Raw genomic sequence first — 17,433 nt, 5'->3', positions numbered from 1 at the left:
AAGAGATTAAATACTGCCAGTACATCCTATCTTAGAAGATGTCCAAGATGTGGGACACAGCAGGACAAAGTCTGCAATTAGCAACCAGATTGTCCCTTGACCAGCTCCATTTAAAGACACCCAGATGCCTGCACAGCCTTAACCATTGTCAGCAGCCTGAAATGTAGGCTGGGGACTCATTTTTCTAAGGGAGCTGATAGGTAGTGCTGTGTTGACCTTCCAATAACAAATTAACATATTAACATGCATTAACCCTTTAGTTGCCGTTTCTCAGCTCTCCAGAAAACAGCAGCACCCATGGGAAGGAGCTTGGGAACTGGCAAGGTAGAAAGAGAGGTCAAGACAGGGTTCAAAGCTTGGTGTGTGTTCCTTTGGATTGTATCCATGGAGGACTGCTGGGTCCTGGGTGGGGATCACAGTGTGAGAGGCGAGGAATGATGAGAAACGGAGACTCATCCCTTCAACATGCCAGGTTTAGTCAGATCCTTGGCACCTTTCTTGGAGACCATGTCATGACATTGGCCAAAAATTGTACCCTACAGACCTGCTCTGAGGACTTGCTCATCTAGATGGGAGGTGGGGCGTGGAGAGGAGCCAGGCCCTCCCTGGGGGAGGCGAAGGCAGGCGCAGCATTCCTGCACTGACTGAGAAAAGCTAATGGGGCAAGAAAGATGCTTGGCCACTGGCCTGCTCTACCAGCTGCCAGCAAGCCAAGACGGGAGGCTGACAAGAATGGACTCTTTCCAGAGGGGGCTGGGGTCCCACTCCTAAGGAAAAGTGGGCAGGGCTTCCTGTCCATCCATCCCATGGTCCTCGTCCTTCCTGTCAGCAGTTAGAGTTGCTGCGAACCCACTGTCCCCGCTGCCTGCCTCTCATCATGTTTTAAGTGAAAATCCTGCCTGATGGACAGTTTGGTTGGGTCAAGACTGGTCCCACATGGCCAGAGTAGCCCTTCAGGGAACAAAAATAAGCGTGATCTTGGTCAAGGGGGTCCACATTAAAGCCATGGGCTTCCAGCTGCCTTTTGGTTCTGCAGAAATGACAGCCCTGTTTCATCCCCAGGCTGCGACAAGTGCATCTGGGACCTGACGGATGACCTGCGGTTAGCAGCGCTCTCCATCCAAGAGAGCAAATCCGGGCTGCTGAGCGTGTCCTCTGGCGATGCGGCGCACAGGCACATCAATGATATGAACTCTACCATCCACCTCCTCAAAGTACGCTGAATGTTGTGGTTTGGTCTGCGCCTCCACTGTAGTCCCACAGGCTCCCTCTTGGCCACGGATTATGTAGGTTCAACATAGATTGTACCTGTTACATGAGAAGTCAGGAAAAGTTCATCATAACCGTGAGCTAATGCCTCAATCAGAAGCTGCCGTTTATGTCAGGGAACATCTGGAAAATGAAATCAATAACGGATTAGTACTTACACTAGAAACTCTTCTTTGCAAAGCTGTGCATTCATTATCCAAACACAAGCCTACCCAGTATACCTTAATTTCAGCCCGCAGGGTTCTGAGGAGTTTATCTGGAACCTCCCTCATCCCCTTTCAGGTTTTCCTTCTCACTTACACCTGTTCTCTGTTTTCCATTCCTTCTCTCTATCTCTCTTTTTCTCAATCTCTCTGTCTCTGAAACACATGCACATATCCTCAAACATACATAGACATGTGTTTGTTCTCCTAACTCTATCATAGAAACAAGTTAAAGGAAGTCAATGGGAAAAATAAATAAATAAAATAAATAGATAAAATAAAAACATCTCATATACGTCAGCTTTGACCCCTTTCCTCTTCTAATGGACCTCCATCACAGCTAACAGATGTTGTTATCAACAACAGAGTTCAGTGAGAAGCCATCAGACTTAATGCCAGACTGTTTTATCTTCTTAGTCAAGCTAGCATAACAACTGGGAGCATACACTGTTCTGTCCAGACCCAGCTCTAACCATTGCTGTGTGAGCTCAGGTAAGTTAATGAGCCTCTCTGTTTTTCAGTGTCCTCATTACTGGGGAAGAGCGCCTGAACTGAGATAAGTGAAGCAGTCAGAACAGGACCTAGCATTCATTACTTTTGGGGAGGTGTGGGGGGTGTCAAATAATATCCACCATTGGCTAAAAACATGCCACGCAGACCAAAATAAATGTCCTAAACGGTACCCTTTGGAATGCTGTGCCAAACTCCCCTGCCCAGACACATAAGAACGTTAATTCTCAGAGGAGTCCTCCAGACCCAGGGCAGTGAATGCACTCAAGCCTTTCCATAAGGCGCATCTCACAGGGGTGTAGATGAATTTCTAAAAGATCTTGTTAAATAAAAAACATGGATATAGGGGTGAAAGCCTGAGAGAGATCAGAGGAATAGGAACAGCCACAAGCTAACCTCACCTCACCGATACCTCAGCTTCCAAATGTGACTTTCTTCCTATCTACCCACGTCTATATGCCTTGCTGTTCTGCCACCTGATTTGCTCTCTCTGTCCAGCTACATCACTTCCTCTTCCTGCCCAGCTCTGTCACTTCCTCTCTGTCTGTACAGACCTCCAGACCTCCATGGTTAACTAGTGTTAGAATTTAAGGTGTGTGCCACCATACCTGGCTCTGTTTCCAGTGTGGCCTTGAACTCACAGAGATCCAGACAGATCCCTGCCTGCCAAGTGATAGGATTGCATGACTTTTGTGTTTACTTATAATGGCTTGGTTTTTCCTCTGATCTCCGGGCAAGCTTTATTTATTAGAGCACAAATAAAATATCACCACATTTCAGCACAAATAAAATATCACCACACATGGGTGTCACTGCAGTTGGCAGGAAAGCTCTACCAGGATTAAAAGGCTTAATCCAAAGTAGGCCCAGGACAGCTGCATTTCCACCAAGTTTCTCATAAATGCAAATTGGGGAGGGGGTGGGGTAGTGATCCAAAATAGAGAGACTCTGTCTCTCTATATCCAAAGGAGGAAAATGTATTTCTAAAAATCCATTTTCATTGATCCTGATTACTACTTGTGTTTCTCTAAGACCTGATTAGATTGAAATTTGCCAGATTCCCAGGACCACCTCCAGCCTAATTACAGTTTTGTGACAACAAAAAAAGGGTGTCCTTTCCTTGCAGCCAGCCCAGGGCCTGGCCAGAGCTCCCTGAACTACATTAAGTGGAGTTGGCAGACTTTCAGCTCCAGAAACTCAGGCCCCTCCTGTAGTCCCACTCTATACAGAATGCTGCAGCCATCTGAGGACCCTCTATTAAGAACAGAGGTCATGAGCTGGGGAGATGGCTCAATGATTAAGAGCATGGCTGCCCTTGCAGAAGACCTGGATTCAATTCCCAGCACCCATATGGAGGTTCACAACTGTCTGTCACTCCAGTTCCAGGGGATCTAATACTGTCTTCTGGCCTCCTGGGCATTGTACACACATTGTGTACAGACATATATGCAGGCAAAACAGCCACATACATACAATAAAAATATATTTAGAAAGAAAAGAACAGAGGTCACAGTCCACCTAAATCTTCCTATACTGAAAGAGTCATGTATATGTATTATTTAGAACCTGGTGTCTGGGGGTGAAAACATGGCTCAGCAGTTTAGATTGAGTAGTTTTCTTGCAGATGGCCAGAGTTAAGTTCCTTGCACCCATGCTGAGTGGCCTACAATCACCAGTAACTCCAGCTCCAGGGAATCCGGCACCCTCTTCGGACCTCTGTGGACACTACACTCATTCACAAATGCACGCTAAGATATGGACCAATATTTACTTTATAAATAAATAAAAGTCAAATCCCTTAAGACTGTTGGGACACAATGACTAAAATTTTGAAAACACCTTTTTTCACAGACAAGGTTGTCAGAGAGAGAAAACCAGTACACCCTAAGAAAGATCCAGATCAGCAACTCTGAGAGCACAATGAGAAGCCTTCTGTCGGACGTGGAAGAACTGGATGAGAAGGTATGTGTTCCAGTGTGACAAAACTTTTCCTGGGGAGACACAACACACTCGTCTGCTCACCCCAGATACCACCAAAGTCCACCTTGGTGAACCAGTGAGTTTTATTAGGGTTACTTTAAGGAATATGGATGAAGGGGTTCCTCACATTAAGAGCAGAAATGACTCAAAGACAGATGTATCAGTAAAGCTCACCCCAGCATCGGTGATATCTTACAAAGCTGGGAACCTGGAGCACACTGCACAGCCTGAAGGCAACTCAACAGGTTGGAGAGTGTCCTTTCTGGGTGACTCAGTTGGTCTAACCCTCTTCCAGGCAGCTCCTTGGTTTCTGTTTCTTCCAGGCAGCTGGTCTGGTCTCAGAGTCCTCTTTGTAGTTGGTTTCTCGGGGTCTTCTTTGTACCTTAGCTCAGATCATCTGAGAGGGACTCTCAGCTTTTATTGTTCACTCTGGCAGGGAGGGGCCTAATGAATCTGGTCAGTTTCAGGGACTTCCTGAAGTTACTTTGAGTCATTTACCTTCCTATTTAAGGAGCATCTCTGAAGGATAGATTATTTCAATCCCAGAGGAAACTGTTAAAGCAACAGGGTCCACCTTAAAGAGTCCAGGTAGCGTGTGTGAGCCAAACAAGTCACAGCAATGAGCCTTGGAAAGTTCAGTGACCCATGAGTGTCCAAATAAATCAAAACCAGATCCACAGAGAAAGTTAACACAGGACATCTTCCTGTCTTCCTATTTTAATAGGTTTTGTTAAAAAACTATGTTGCCGGGCGGTGGTGGTGCATGCCTTTAGTCCCAGCACTCGGGAGGCAGAGGCAGGCAGATCTCTGTGAGTTCAAGGCCAGCTTGGTCTACCAAGTGAGTTCCAGGAAAGGCGCAAAACTGCACAGAGAAACCCTGTCTCTAAAAACAAACAAAAAAAAACAAAAAAAACTATGTTTATGCAGAACTTTCTATGTGTTTATAGCTGACTGACACAGTTGATACGTGCTATAACTAAGACAGTCATTCAACTGTTTGCCTTAGCACTGTACAGGTAAGAGCTATCAAGCATCCAGAAATAAGCTCTATTATATACAATAATCACTTTAAATGTTAGTAAAGGAACATTGAATGCAAAGAGAAAAACAAGAAACTGCACTGAAAAAGAAATTTTACAAGATGGTAAAAACAAAGTCACTTTCATGTTGGCAAGGTGGCTTAGATGGTAGAAACTCTTGCCACACAAGGCTGGCAACCAGAGTTCAATCCCCAGAACCCTGTTGCTGCTGCTGGTCAGACCCATATAAAAACACCCAAGACCAGGCCAAGGTTCCACTGTTCTATGACCCCAAGCCTATCATGCCCAAGGTAGAGCATGGTGGCCTAAGAGCAGAGGTGGAAACAGCAGTTCCCTTCCAATGTCAGTGCTCAGCTTCACTCGCTGGGTCCTAAAAATCGGCAGTGGAGGCCATTGTCACAGAGATCAAGTTCGCCCTAGTCTTCCACCCACACAAAGAGCCTCTATGTATCAGCTTGTGCAAAGAATATCATACGGGAAGCCTATCAAAAGTATTTGAGCCTCTTTACTGGTCTTGCCAAAAGGCAGGATGAGAGAAATTGTCGTCCTTTCCAAAAGCATCGCACACCTTTCCAAAAGCATTCACAGTCACTGTGACAGGCGCTAAGCATTTGAAGTAAATACTAGGTCCTGCTCTCAAGGTGCCCAGAGTGTACCAGGGAGCAGATACATTGTTTAAAATGATATACCGTTTAGCACTGGAGTCCTGGTACAGAAGAAATCGTAAGTAACTCTAAGGGAGAAATATGAATCCTCTCATTAGGGAAGGTGAATATTGCCTTGAGTGTTGAGAATGATGAGGAGGTTTTCAAGAACTTCCAAGCAAGGGAAATGTACCATAATGCAAAGTATATGAAGAATATGACATGTTCTTGGCACTAGGAGAATTTTGACCTTGGCCTTGCAGTTGAGTTAAGTATTAGACAATAGGCAGGATACATCAGTTGAAGATCCCCTCAATGGCTAGACCATGAGGAGCCTTGCCCAGCATACCTAGGAACGTCTGTGGCTTTCAACTGTTGAAGTCATTGGAGTGTTTACACGGAACAGCTGATCACAGCTGTATTTCAGAAGCATTCTTTCTGTGTAGAGAGGACAAACTGGTCAGGGAAGACGCCAGGGTAGGGTGCAATGGGAGACGGCCACGGGATCTGGGGAAAGAGAGTACTCGGTTGCTTCCCTGCCTTCACTGGAAAAGGATTTGTCCTGAGAGTGATGGGCTGATGCAATGTAAGAGGAGAGAAGCAAGAAGTGGAATGACCTAGGCTGGGTGACCAATGAGAAGTCATGAGGAATGGGGAGGGAGGTTCTGTCTGGACAAAATGGAGCACTAAGACCAAAAATGCAGAGTGAATTACTCTGGATGTTTTAAGTAGGATGCACCTCTAGATATCCAGAGATGGCTAGAGATTCAAGCCCAGCCACTGATGAGGGATGCACAGGTATCAGACGTTACTAACATTTAGGAGGAAGGGAAGCCCACAGAAGTTGACATCACCGTTCAGTATTTCTGCTACCTGTCTCTCTGGGGATGGCTTCATTTGCACTCATGTCCCAGAGTAATGCCTAAAACTTCCCCACTTTCAATTAAACAATAAAATACATGATGATCCTATAGACTGGTTATCATCATCACTTACTTCAAATAAATACAAGGAGTATCCACCCTTGGAGTTGGTAAATGATCAACCTTTTGTAATGATGTAAATAATCAACCAGTTTGTAACTATGGATAATGTCTTAACTGCAGGTTTTTAAAGTAAGGCACACCTATTTTATCGTGTGCACATACCATTATTTTCCTGCCATGAGCAAAGTTCCAGAAAAGAAGTTAAACCTTTAAAAAATTCATATATACTTTATTATATTTGGTGATTTTTCAATTTCAAGTAATAAATGGTTACATTTATGGCTATTTACATTGTTCCTAGATGTATATCTATACAAATAAAGCTGGAGAGCGCTACAGGTCCCTGTCCATCCTTACATCTCACAGCGCCCTCTGGTGCTCATCAGGGAAAAGTTTTCTTTCTCTCTCTTTCTTTCTTTCTTTCTTTCTTTCTTTCTTTCTTTCTTTCTTTCTTTCTCTCTCTCTCTCTCTCTCTCTCTCTCTCTCTCTTTCTTTTTTCTTCTTTCTTTTTTTATCATTTCCATTATCCTCTTGAATTTAAAAAAAAATTTCAGACAATATATTTGGTCATGTTTTTCCCCTGTCCCAATTCTTCCCAAATCCTCCCCATTTCCATACCCACCCAACTTTACATTCTTTTTCCCTCTCTCTCTTTAAAAACAAGCAACCAAATAAACAAAAACAAACAAAAGCCCCAACAAACAAACACAAAAATATCCCACAAAAACAAATAAGAATGTACAAGCAAAGACCAATAAGACAAAAAATTGACCAAACACAGAAAAATGAGACAAAAATAATCTTAAAAATCCTGCTGTGTTCTATCTGAAGTTGATACCTATTAGCAAAAGAAAAATCAGTTTCCTCCAATGCAGTCTCACTGGGTATATTAACCACACTTCAGGGCAGGCCCCAGGCCCAGGAGTAGTTGGCCAACACACAAAAAAGTTTTCTTATAGATGTGGCATCTCTTCAAAGTTTAAAAGCAGAGAAATAGCAATAGAGCATTCTTTGAAGTGTGAGAACAGAGTATGTATGCATATTTGTATGTTTATTCAATTTAGAAAATGAGCTTCATTCTTTCTAAATATAATATTTAAATGGGATCAACCATAAATTTTTTAATGTGTCATAAACATATTTGCATGTTTTAAAAGCAGTGAGGGGTAGCATCAAATTAAGATTCGTTTTATTTCTCTATTATCTAATTTTTAAATGGCTACACTATTTTTTCCTTTGGAAAGCATTAGAATAAGCCCAGGAGGAAAGTGGGCTTTGGGGGAAGGGATGTGGCGACTCAGAAGACAATGTGCACCGGGAATACACAGCGTGTAAAGAATCTGATGGCCAATGTCGCCTCTTGCACAGCCCCATTTTGTAGGAATTACTGACTTGGCTGATAAAAGGCTTCTGTCTTCCTTAGGGTTACTGTTGCTGTGATGAAACACCATGCATGACCAAAGCAGCTGGGGGAGGAAAGGGTTGATTTCACTCACAGTTCTATATAACAGTTTGTTATCAAAAGGAATGAGGGCAGGAACTCACACAGGGCAGGAACCTGGAGGCAGGAGCTGAGGCAGAGTCCATGGAGGGGTGCTGCTTACTAGTTTGTTCCTCGTGGCTTGCTCAGCCTTATAGAACCCAGAACCACCCAGGGATGGATGGCCCCACCCACAATGGGCTAGGTCTTCCCCCATCAATCACTAATTAATAAAATGCCCTACAGGCTTGCCTATAGCCAGATCTTATGGAGGCTTTTTCTCAGTTGAGGCTCCCTCCTCTCCGATGACTCTAGCCTGTGTCATGTGGACATAAAACCAGCCAGTACAACTTCTAAATGTGTCTGTACTGATACCATTTCTGCATCTTCTTTCTTAGCCCCCATACAGTGACACTTACTTGGTTTATCCTAGAAAGGGTGAAAATACTGCTGACGATACCATGCCCCAGTACCCTGGGGAGAACTGCATGACAGGAGAGAGGTTTGGGACAACCCTTCCCTAGTCTGGAGAGCTTGCTTAGAAGTCTCTCAGCACTCCATTCATATGGCTTCAGCCTGTGTAGTTGAAGTTCTCTCTGGTCCCCGCCAGGTCCCGCGGTCCCACAGCCACTTATAAAATAATCATTCAGAGGCTTAATATTATTTACAAACTGTAAGATCTATTGCAGATCTCTTGCTAGCTAGCTCTTATATCTTAATTCAACCCATTTCTATTAGTCTATGTTTTGCCACGTGTTCTGTGGCTTTACCAGTCTGCTGGCATGTTGTTCCTTGGGCGGCAGGCTGTTGTCTCCTCAGACTCTGCCATTCTCTTTCCTGTCTCTCTCCTTGGATTTCCTGCCTACCTCTAAGCTGCCTTGCCATAGGCCAAAGCAGCTTATTTATTAACCAATGAGAACGACATATATTCACAGCATACAGAAAGATATTCCCCAGCAAGCCTGCCATTCATTGGACCATTATAGCCCTTTAGCACAGAGCTGAACCAAGAAAGCACCAGAAAAGGCAAGCAGACATCTCTTAAATACAGGCTAAAGAACTAACTCCTCCTCCTAGCTACCATAACTGTCAGTCTGTCTAAAGCCAAAAAGAAGAGCACGTCCTTCATGCAATGGGAGTCATGTCCTGACCTTGACCTGTGTCCATGCCTTAAATCACCTCCTGTCTTTAGCTACATACAGAAATTCACACACACACACACACACACACACACACACACACACACATTCTTCTAAAGCCACAGAGCAGATGGGATTTAATGGTGACAGATACTTTATGGGAGCTCTGAGATAGAGGCACCACACTGAAGTGGAGTCAGCCCCTGGGGAAAAAGAAAGTTCCATTTACTCTGTGCCAAATCTGCCTGAGCAGTTATTTGCACACAAGGGCCATCAATGTTGCAGGGAAATTGGAGTGGAGCTCTAAACCCAGCAGCTAACCCAGTGAGTGTAATCCTGTAAATCCTTGTGGTGATTCAGTTTCATCAGTGGCTGGACCACCCAGTGGGAGCATTTCAAGATCTGCCCTTTTTCTAGATGATTTCCTCTTTGAAGTTTCAACTCTTCAACCAGAACAATGTCAAAGTGATCCGACAGACATGGGTCATTTCCGAGTCTGGCATCTTGAGATACAGTAACAATTGCAAGGATAAGATACATGTGATAGGCGATTGGTTTGGACTGAACCATGACTGATGGCCTTGGTATTGTATCTGATTTTAATAGCATTACAGGATCCTAAAACTGGTCATTACCTTCATGTCTTCATGTGTGATTTCTAGGACTGTTCAGTATGCTGTAGAGCTTGCACACTGCAGGAAAGTTTGTTTGTCAAATGAATACATGATGCCCGCCCACCCTCGGGTGTGCATATACAACCTAAATCTAATGTTCATTCATATGATTTGTAGGGAAGTCACGCCTCGAGAAAGGGGAAGCTGCTTCAGAAGGAGAGCATGGATACAATTGACCAAGCAACTCAACTTGTAGAGCAAGCCCACAACATGAGGGACAAAATCCAAGGTGAATGTCTTCTCTTCAGTTTAACTTCATGCCAAGGAACCATCCTTGTATGAGTGCCAACGGGAGAATGGCTGTTGTCAGTGATTGCTGTGTGCAGGAGCATATTGCTCCGAGTGTTACAGCTTTTAACTTACGTACACTCATCATGGCAGTTCTGCTCATTGAGATTTCTGGACACCCATTCCTATTTATTATCTGTTAATGCTCAAGAATAAATACATAAAATCACTTAAGCTTAATGCCACATTATGTTTATATCAAGTAAATCTGGTGTCTTTAAAATGAAAGAGTGTAGTAGGAGACACACTTTTTTTTCAACTATTTGCAGCCCCCAAATATGTCTTCAGAATATTAATAAACCATGTCAGGCAGGGTGGTACATGCCTTTATTCCCAAGACTTGGGTGGCAGAGGCAGGTGCTGGTCTACGAAGTGAGTTCCAGGATAGTCTGAGCCACACAATGAAACCCTGCCTCAAAAAAAAAGTGGGGGTGGGAAACCAATCCAAATAGTCACTGGCTGTTTCTGTGGTGCTCTTCCTCAAGGACCAGGCAGATGAGTTGCTTGGGTTTGTAACCCAAAAGAGGGCGGGGGGGGGGGGTGCTGTGAGTAATTCCTTGCCCTAAAGCACTGTGACAGAGTCTACCTGCTGGAGACTCATTCATCTGTGCTCTGATTTCTAAGTGCAGACTGTGTCTTGAAGACTGTCTTAACAGCACAGTGAAAGCTGCCATCCATTGCCCAACTGGGAGAGAACGCATTTGTTCTAGGGTAAAGAGGCACTCCTCGGGTTAGAGTCGGCTGAGATCTACTGTTTGTTGCCATGGGTTTTTATTATGCTATACATCAAGAATTGGATGCCAACACCAAATGCCTCTCAGGGCACAGCAGTGAAGGGACCCACAGTGAGAGATTCATATCTTTGTACTGAAGTAGTGGGAGCTACAGTCCAGGCTAAGGGACATGTAAAGCCCAGATTAATCCTTTGCTGCGTTTCCTCGGATGCCTATAAAGCACAGTAAAGACAAGTGGCATGCACTTCAGATTTCCCACTGCCATCCTCTCTAGCCCATGCGCATTTACCTCTCTGGCTCCCTAGCACTTACTGATAAAATATTCTTTTCCTAAAGCATTGTTCTATTGATTTGTTCCAACAGTGAGAATGAACCTAGAAATCCAATGCCCTCATATTCATCCAATTAAGAAATGAATGCCCCGTTAGGCAGCAAATAGTCAAGACCCTTCTAAGCCTGTCAGAGAGGAAGTCAGTCACTTTTGCTATTTAGTAACCTAGACTTTGGTCCTAAGGTATTCCATTCGAAAGGAATCGGAACCATCTTATTTGACCTTTGGTCCTGGGAAAGGATGAGAAAAATACAAAAGAATGGGTAGTGGGAAACGGTAACTTTTATCAGTTTTTCCTCTTTTTAAAATAATGTATGAACAGTCTCCAGGGACACCAGTGTTACTGTGTGCATTTCTTTTTGCTAATCTACTCCAGACATAGCCAAAACAAAACATGCCAAAACTGAACAGAATTTACATCAAAATGCCCAATAATTCAGCTTTGCCACTACCAGAACTTGAGGGAGAATGATGTGTTTGATTGATTTAATGTTTACATATCGTTTATTTCAAGGACTCGTATTTTCCAGTTTGTTTGAAAAGTGAATGTTGGATGCTTTGATACATGGAGTTTGGAGGGAGTTAGCATATAGTGATCTCCCTATAACGCTCACAGTAACGTTTGGAGCATCCAAACCACCTATTCCCATTTATCTCCCTTGTTTCAGAATTCAGGGATGCTGCACAGCACCATTAGTGCGCCATTTCTCACTCCCAGCCATCTCTCCGATGACTGCTGGTGACCTTCAAGCCATTACCCCCAGAAAATACAGCTCCTCATCCTGGCGTGATTTATGTGACACCAGTGTTTGTTTACTTGTCTTATCCGGCCGACCACATAGATCATAGGGAACCGCAGACACACAATTTCATTATGCCAGGAAGATGAAGCACTTCCTCCCGCAGCGGCCAGAGAACAAGGGAGCCACACAACCTCCCCTCTGATCCTATGGAATCGGAAGGAGGGCGTCAGAGAACTGTTACATGCCAGGGTTTAGGCAAGTTACCTCATCCCTCTGAGCTTCAATGGTCCCTTGGTTCTAAAATCCTTCAGCCTATATCAGATGTAGGACAAGAAGACTCATTGTCAAATGGCCTAATCTTGAAAATACACACCACAGAAGGCAAATAGAGAAATCATGTAATATATATAAACATATATATTATTCAGAAATATATATATTATTCAGAAATATATATATATACACACACATGAGCAAAAGATTTTTAAAAATCTATTTACTAGTTTGTCTCTATGTATAAACAATCTGAAAGGCTCTTTTGGACAATTACAAATATACTCTCATTTTGGCTTAGAGCTTTGTTTTGTTAAATCGTTGATGACTAAAATGCAATTAATATCTCCATTGCGTGCTCCAAGTGACAGGAGACACTGCCAAACATTGCTTCCAAGTCAAGTATTTCTATAAAATATTGAACAAGGTCCTCAGATTTTTTTTGTGCCATAAATATTAGTGTTCTCAAATCAGCACAGGCAGGCTCGGGAGCAGCCCTTTCCCATTCCGAACACACCTCATAGGACCGGAATGGTTTCCTCCGGTGTGCCTCTCTCCTCTCATGATGTGCTCCCTCCTGTGCTGACACCAACACTCACAGCACAGCCTGGGAATGAGGCTCTCTTCCCACGGTAAGGTCAGTCCTAAGCTTTGCCACCAGACCGCACAGCTCTGCCCGTCCTTTCCCTACCCCCAACTCACCATGTTCTTCTTCTCAGAGATCAACAGCAAGATGCTCCATTATGGAGAGAATCAGGAACTTAGCCCAGAGGAAATTGCTGAGAAGCTGATGTTGGCCCAGCAAATGCTGGAGGAGATCCGAAACCGGCAACCATTCCGCACCCAGCGGGAGCTTGTGGATGAGGAAGCGGATGAGGCCCAGGAACGTATGTGCCTTCCATTCCTGTCCAACACAGCCTATGTCTTCTTTCTCTATGGGACCAGGAAAAAGGGACAGGGCAACATATGGTCAAACAACTAATTCTCAGTATTCAGAGCTATGTAGAATTTATATGCATAGACTCAGGGACTCATTCAGGGAAACTTGACCTTTTGATCAAGTTGACCTTTTGATCAAGAGTTTTAGGTCCAGGCCTAACTTCAAGAATTTGTGAAATTACAGAGATCCTGCCCAGAATCTACATAACTTTTACTACTGTGGAGAAAGAATAGGGACTTAAAAGTTGGTAGAGAAAAATAAAAATAAAAAGAAGAAAAAGAAGATTAAATTCCCAAGTCTATAGTAAGAGAAATATTATAGAAAATGTCAACATTGTTGATGCTCTGATAGCCCTGATTTTTTTTTATCACTTTTAACCTCCAATAGAAACTTGACATACCCTTAATAATAAGTATAAACACTAAATCACACAAAGTAGTATTACTGGACCTCTGACTTGGTCACTATATAGTTCATCAGTTATTGTCTACCAATATATCCCAAGTGTATTCATTCTAAAACATAACTATTTATTTTGATCCTAATTTCATAGGGTGGTTATTCAGGCTAAACTCAACCTGCATGCTTAGCTCTGTCCTATGTGGCATAGGTGAAATCCACTCATATATCTAGGACTAGCTGGGCAAGTTAGACTTCTCCGCCCATGTAGAGTCTTTGTCTCGTGGAGACTCGCCCAAGCTTGTTCCCATGGCAGGGGAGCCTTCTGAGAGAGAAAGAACAGAAAGTTCAAGGACTCGTCAAGCCTAGGCTTGGAACTCAGTCATATCATATCTGTTCAACTGGGCAAGGCCAGCCTGGATTCAAAGGGGAGGATTAGTTATTTCTCATCATTCTTGATGAGAAAGATTGCAAAGGATCTATACATTCAACAAAGAAAATTATAGATTTTCAGATCTGATTTCAGCTGTTGCTGATACTTCATAATACTTTCCTGAGTGCCTCAGAATTGTAGTTAATACACCCATCCCTAGAGCTTATCTTAATACGTTAATAAAGATTGATTAGGAAATTAATGAAAATATAGATTGCAAAATTATTAGTTTGATTTTATATGGTAGCTATTTTTTTTACTTCTATTATAGTCACTTTTAAATTTTATATGTTTTATTTTACACACCCAAAAAAATCCATTTCAAGAAGGGACCCAGGGGTCTCACTGGATTGCAGGGGAGTCAGTGAGACCACAAAGGCTAAAAGGCACAAATCATCACGTCATAGGTGCCGTCTAACAACCTCTGCTGACGGTTACTGTGAACACCAGAGGAGAAGGTCACTGGCATAAAGGTTTATTATGGCGGCAAAGAAATAGCATCGAGGAGACTGACAAGAGAATCCCAGGCCACCCAGGCCACCCAGGCCACCCAGGCCACCCAGGCCACCCAGGCCAGCCGGAACTCATTCCAGTATTACAGCCAGTTGTCCCCAAGTTCCTTGACGATTTTGAAATTTAAGCAGACTGCCCCGTGGAAAGGAAACCAACTACTTCTCTCTCTTTGTCTCTTGAAATTAATTAATTAATAATAAATGCATTTCAAGCACTTTCTTACTGAGCCAGGAACTGTATCTTTCTCCTCATACTGATGAAAGAAAAAAGAAGCCTCAAAATGACAGACTGGCCTTCCCCGGGGGCGGGAGGGGGACGCATAAGAATTATGGCATCTAATTAACATATGTGCCTATGAGCCAAGAATAAAGCATGCATATGAAGAGACTTTAAGGATACCATGTCATCGCTATTTCATCTTTATCCCACCCAAAATCTCAACCTGAGTTTGACCTATGGAGCTAACAGGAAGCTGCAGGAAAATGTGGTAAAAGTGAGTGGTTATAAACAACATAGCTGTTTGCTCTACCACGAACTAGAAAACGGCGGTTATTTTTCCGTCATATAGCCAGTTTCCCTTTATAAAGTAAAACTGTGGATCATCTGGCTAATAAGCAGAAAAGTGTAGCAGCCTAGCTTCTGCACAAAGTATAATCTTCCTGGGAAAATAATCAAGCCCTTCCTTCAGTGGACATGTCAGAAGCCCCTAAATCCAACAGAAAAGCATCTCGTGCCAAACGTCAACAGTGAGACTAGTTGTGTGAGCCCGTCTCCAGTCTCAATCACTGAAGAAGGCAGGCCTGGATTTTGTTCTAGTTGCTAAGTGCAGGAGAAGCAGCCTGGTCTCACCGTGTCTCCGTTCCTCCTCAGTGCTGGACCAGGCTGAGAAGTGGCAGCAGTTATACAATGACACCCGCTCTCTGTTCCCTGTGGTGTTGGAGCAGCTGGACGACTACAATGCTAAGCTCTCAGACATCCAGGAGTCACTCACCCAGGCCCTCGACCATGTCAGGGATGCAGAAGACATGAACAGAGTCATCGCCTCCAAGCAGCGGGACCACGAGGTACAGTGGGCAGCAACTGTAAATGCGTGTCAGGCACAGTCAGTTCAGTAACGTATTTTATTATTAATAAAAGCAACTTGATCTTCAGTCATTTCCCCCCAGTAGGTTGTTGTAAAAATTCCTAAGTAAAAATGAATCACACTCACCACTGTTTTCTCTTAGGAGCAAACTCTACTCAATAGTTTTGTTGTGGTTGTTTTATTTTGGTTTTTTAGAATAATAATGGTCAGGTTGGCACTCTTTGTTGAGTGAGTGTATGCTTATGATGTGCAATAAACATGTCAGTATAGCACCAAGCATTGTTTGAAGATAGTCAGTGGCTTTTATAACTCATTCAATGGGTTTATAAAATATCTGGAGGTTTATGACAATCATTTTCAAAAGAAAACTGAATAAAAGGATATTTAGATTCTTGTCTTACATGAGTGCTTGGAATTGTCCTTTCTTGGATATAGAGCAGTATTATCACATAGGTTATAGGTATACACTTAAATCCACAGACAAAAGAACCACTTACTATTTATAATATATCTACAATACATCTTCATAAACTTAGGCATAATTTTAAAAAAAATCATAGCAGCACATAATTGGAAAGCCCTAAAATACTTTCATCAAATCGACAAATTTTTACTGCTGTGTTAATTTGTTCCAGGAATTATGACTGGTGGTTTAGGGTTCAAAGATGAAGAAGAACACATGATTCCATGACAGCATGAAGCTTCTAGTTTAGAGAATAGGTTGATTCATTCACAGATGACCATGATAGAGAAACACAGCTATGGACCTGGCATTCTGAACCGATTGGCTGACCAGCCTCTGCAGGAAGAAGTAAAGAATGACTAAGGTGGCCAGGTAAAGAAAAAACAGAGGCTGCCTTCTGGGTAGACAGGGACTGCCTGAACTGAATGCCTGCACCAAGGAACACCACCAGGCAAGGCTAAGGAAGCAGCTGGGGCAGATCAAAGAGGGTCCGAATGCCAGGAGAAGAACATAGGCTCCTGCAGGATGGAGATTTTCAAATGATGTTAACCGTGACTCACACTAACCAATGTGTAATAGGTTGCAAGCTAGCACACATAAAGCAAAAATGTGATGGAATTTATGCAAGACGGGAATATCACTGCGACTCATCTAATGGTAGTAGGGGCTTATTAATGAAGCCCCCCAGAATGTTCGGTACGGAAAGTCTTGAAAAGGAAAGGTTATCAACCTAGACCATCCCCCTGCCAGATGAGAACAAGTAACAGCACTTAGGAGAACCAAATGTAGCCACAGAAGTAAGGTTTCATCACAGAGGAAAAAAGGCTTAGATCCACATTACTGGATTAGCAAACACACTGGGTTCTCTTTTCCAGCTGTGAGCTGTGGATCCAGCAGGTGCTTCATCTTCTGTGTAGACCCTTAGTAGAGAACACATTCAAGTATATTGTGAGCCAACGTGCTCCATCCTCCACTGACTTTAGTTTTAGGGCTCTGTAATCTCCATAGCCGAGAAGAGCAATGCACAGCAGACTGGAAACCAATGTCTACACACAGGCAGGACCAGCTGCTTTGCTAGAATTTGGTAAATGCCAGTGTGTGCGTCAGGACTTTTTCATAAGCGGTAAATGAACAGTGTCGCCTATGTGAAGTGACTTCAGTTCTAAAAGTAAATACATGCCAGTCTAGCTCTTAATGAAACATTTCTTATGCACATTTTTTTTTTAAACTCGTGGATGTGGATACCAGGAATTTGGCATTTCGGTGATTTCAGACAGATGGTGGGCTTCATTTAGCTTGGTTAAACA

General features: G+C 43.2%; 1 protein-coding gene across 2 annotated transcripts in view; it reads left to right on the top strand.

Moving 5' to 3' along the window:
- The window catches only part of Lama4 (laminin subunit alpha 4), a 148,385-nt gene that overhangs the window by 61,221 nt on the left and 69,731 nt on the right, over positions 1-17,433 (top strand). For both annotated transcript variants that reach the window (XM_028874826.1, XM_028874825.2), the window contains exons 7-11: positions 1,063-1,214; positions 3,834-3,944; positions 10,043-10,154; positions 13,014-13,181; positions 15,450-15,643. In XM_028874826.1, the coding sequence (XP_028730659.1) occupies positions 1,063-1,214; positions 3,834-3,944; positions 10,043-10,154; positions 13,014-13,181; positions 15,450-15,643 (737 nt within the window). The remainder of the gene's footprint in view (positions 1-1,062; positions 1,215-3,833; positions 3,945-10,042; positions 10,155-13,013; positions 13,182-15,449; positions 15,644-17,433) is intronic.

This window comes from Peromyscus leucopus, chromosome 8a (assembly GCF_004664715.2).
Source record: "Peromyscus leucopus breed LL Stock chromosome 8a, UCI_PerLeu_2.1, whole genome shotgun sequence".
Taxonomy (NCBI): domain Eukaryota; kingdom Metazoa; phylum Chordata; class Mammalia; order Rodentia; family Cricetidae; genus Peromyscus; species Peromyscus leucopus.
Note: the sequence above shows the minus strand (reverse complement) of the source record. Positions and strands in the feature narration are given on the sequence as shown.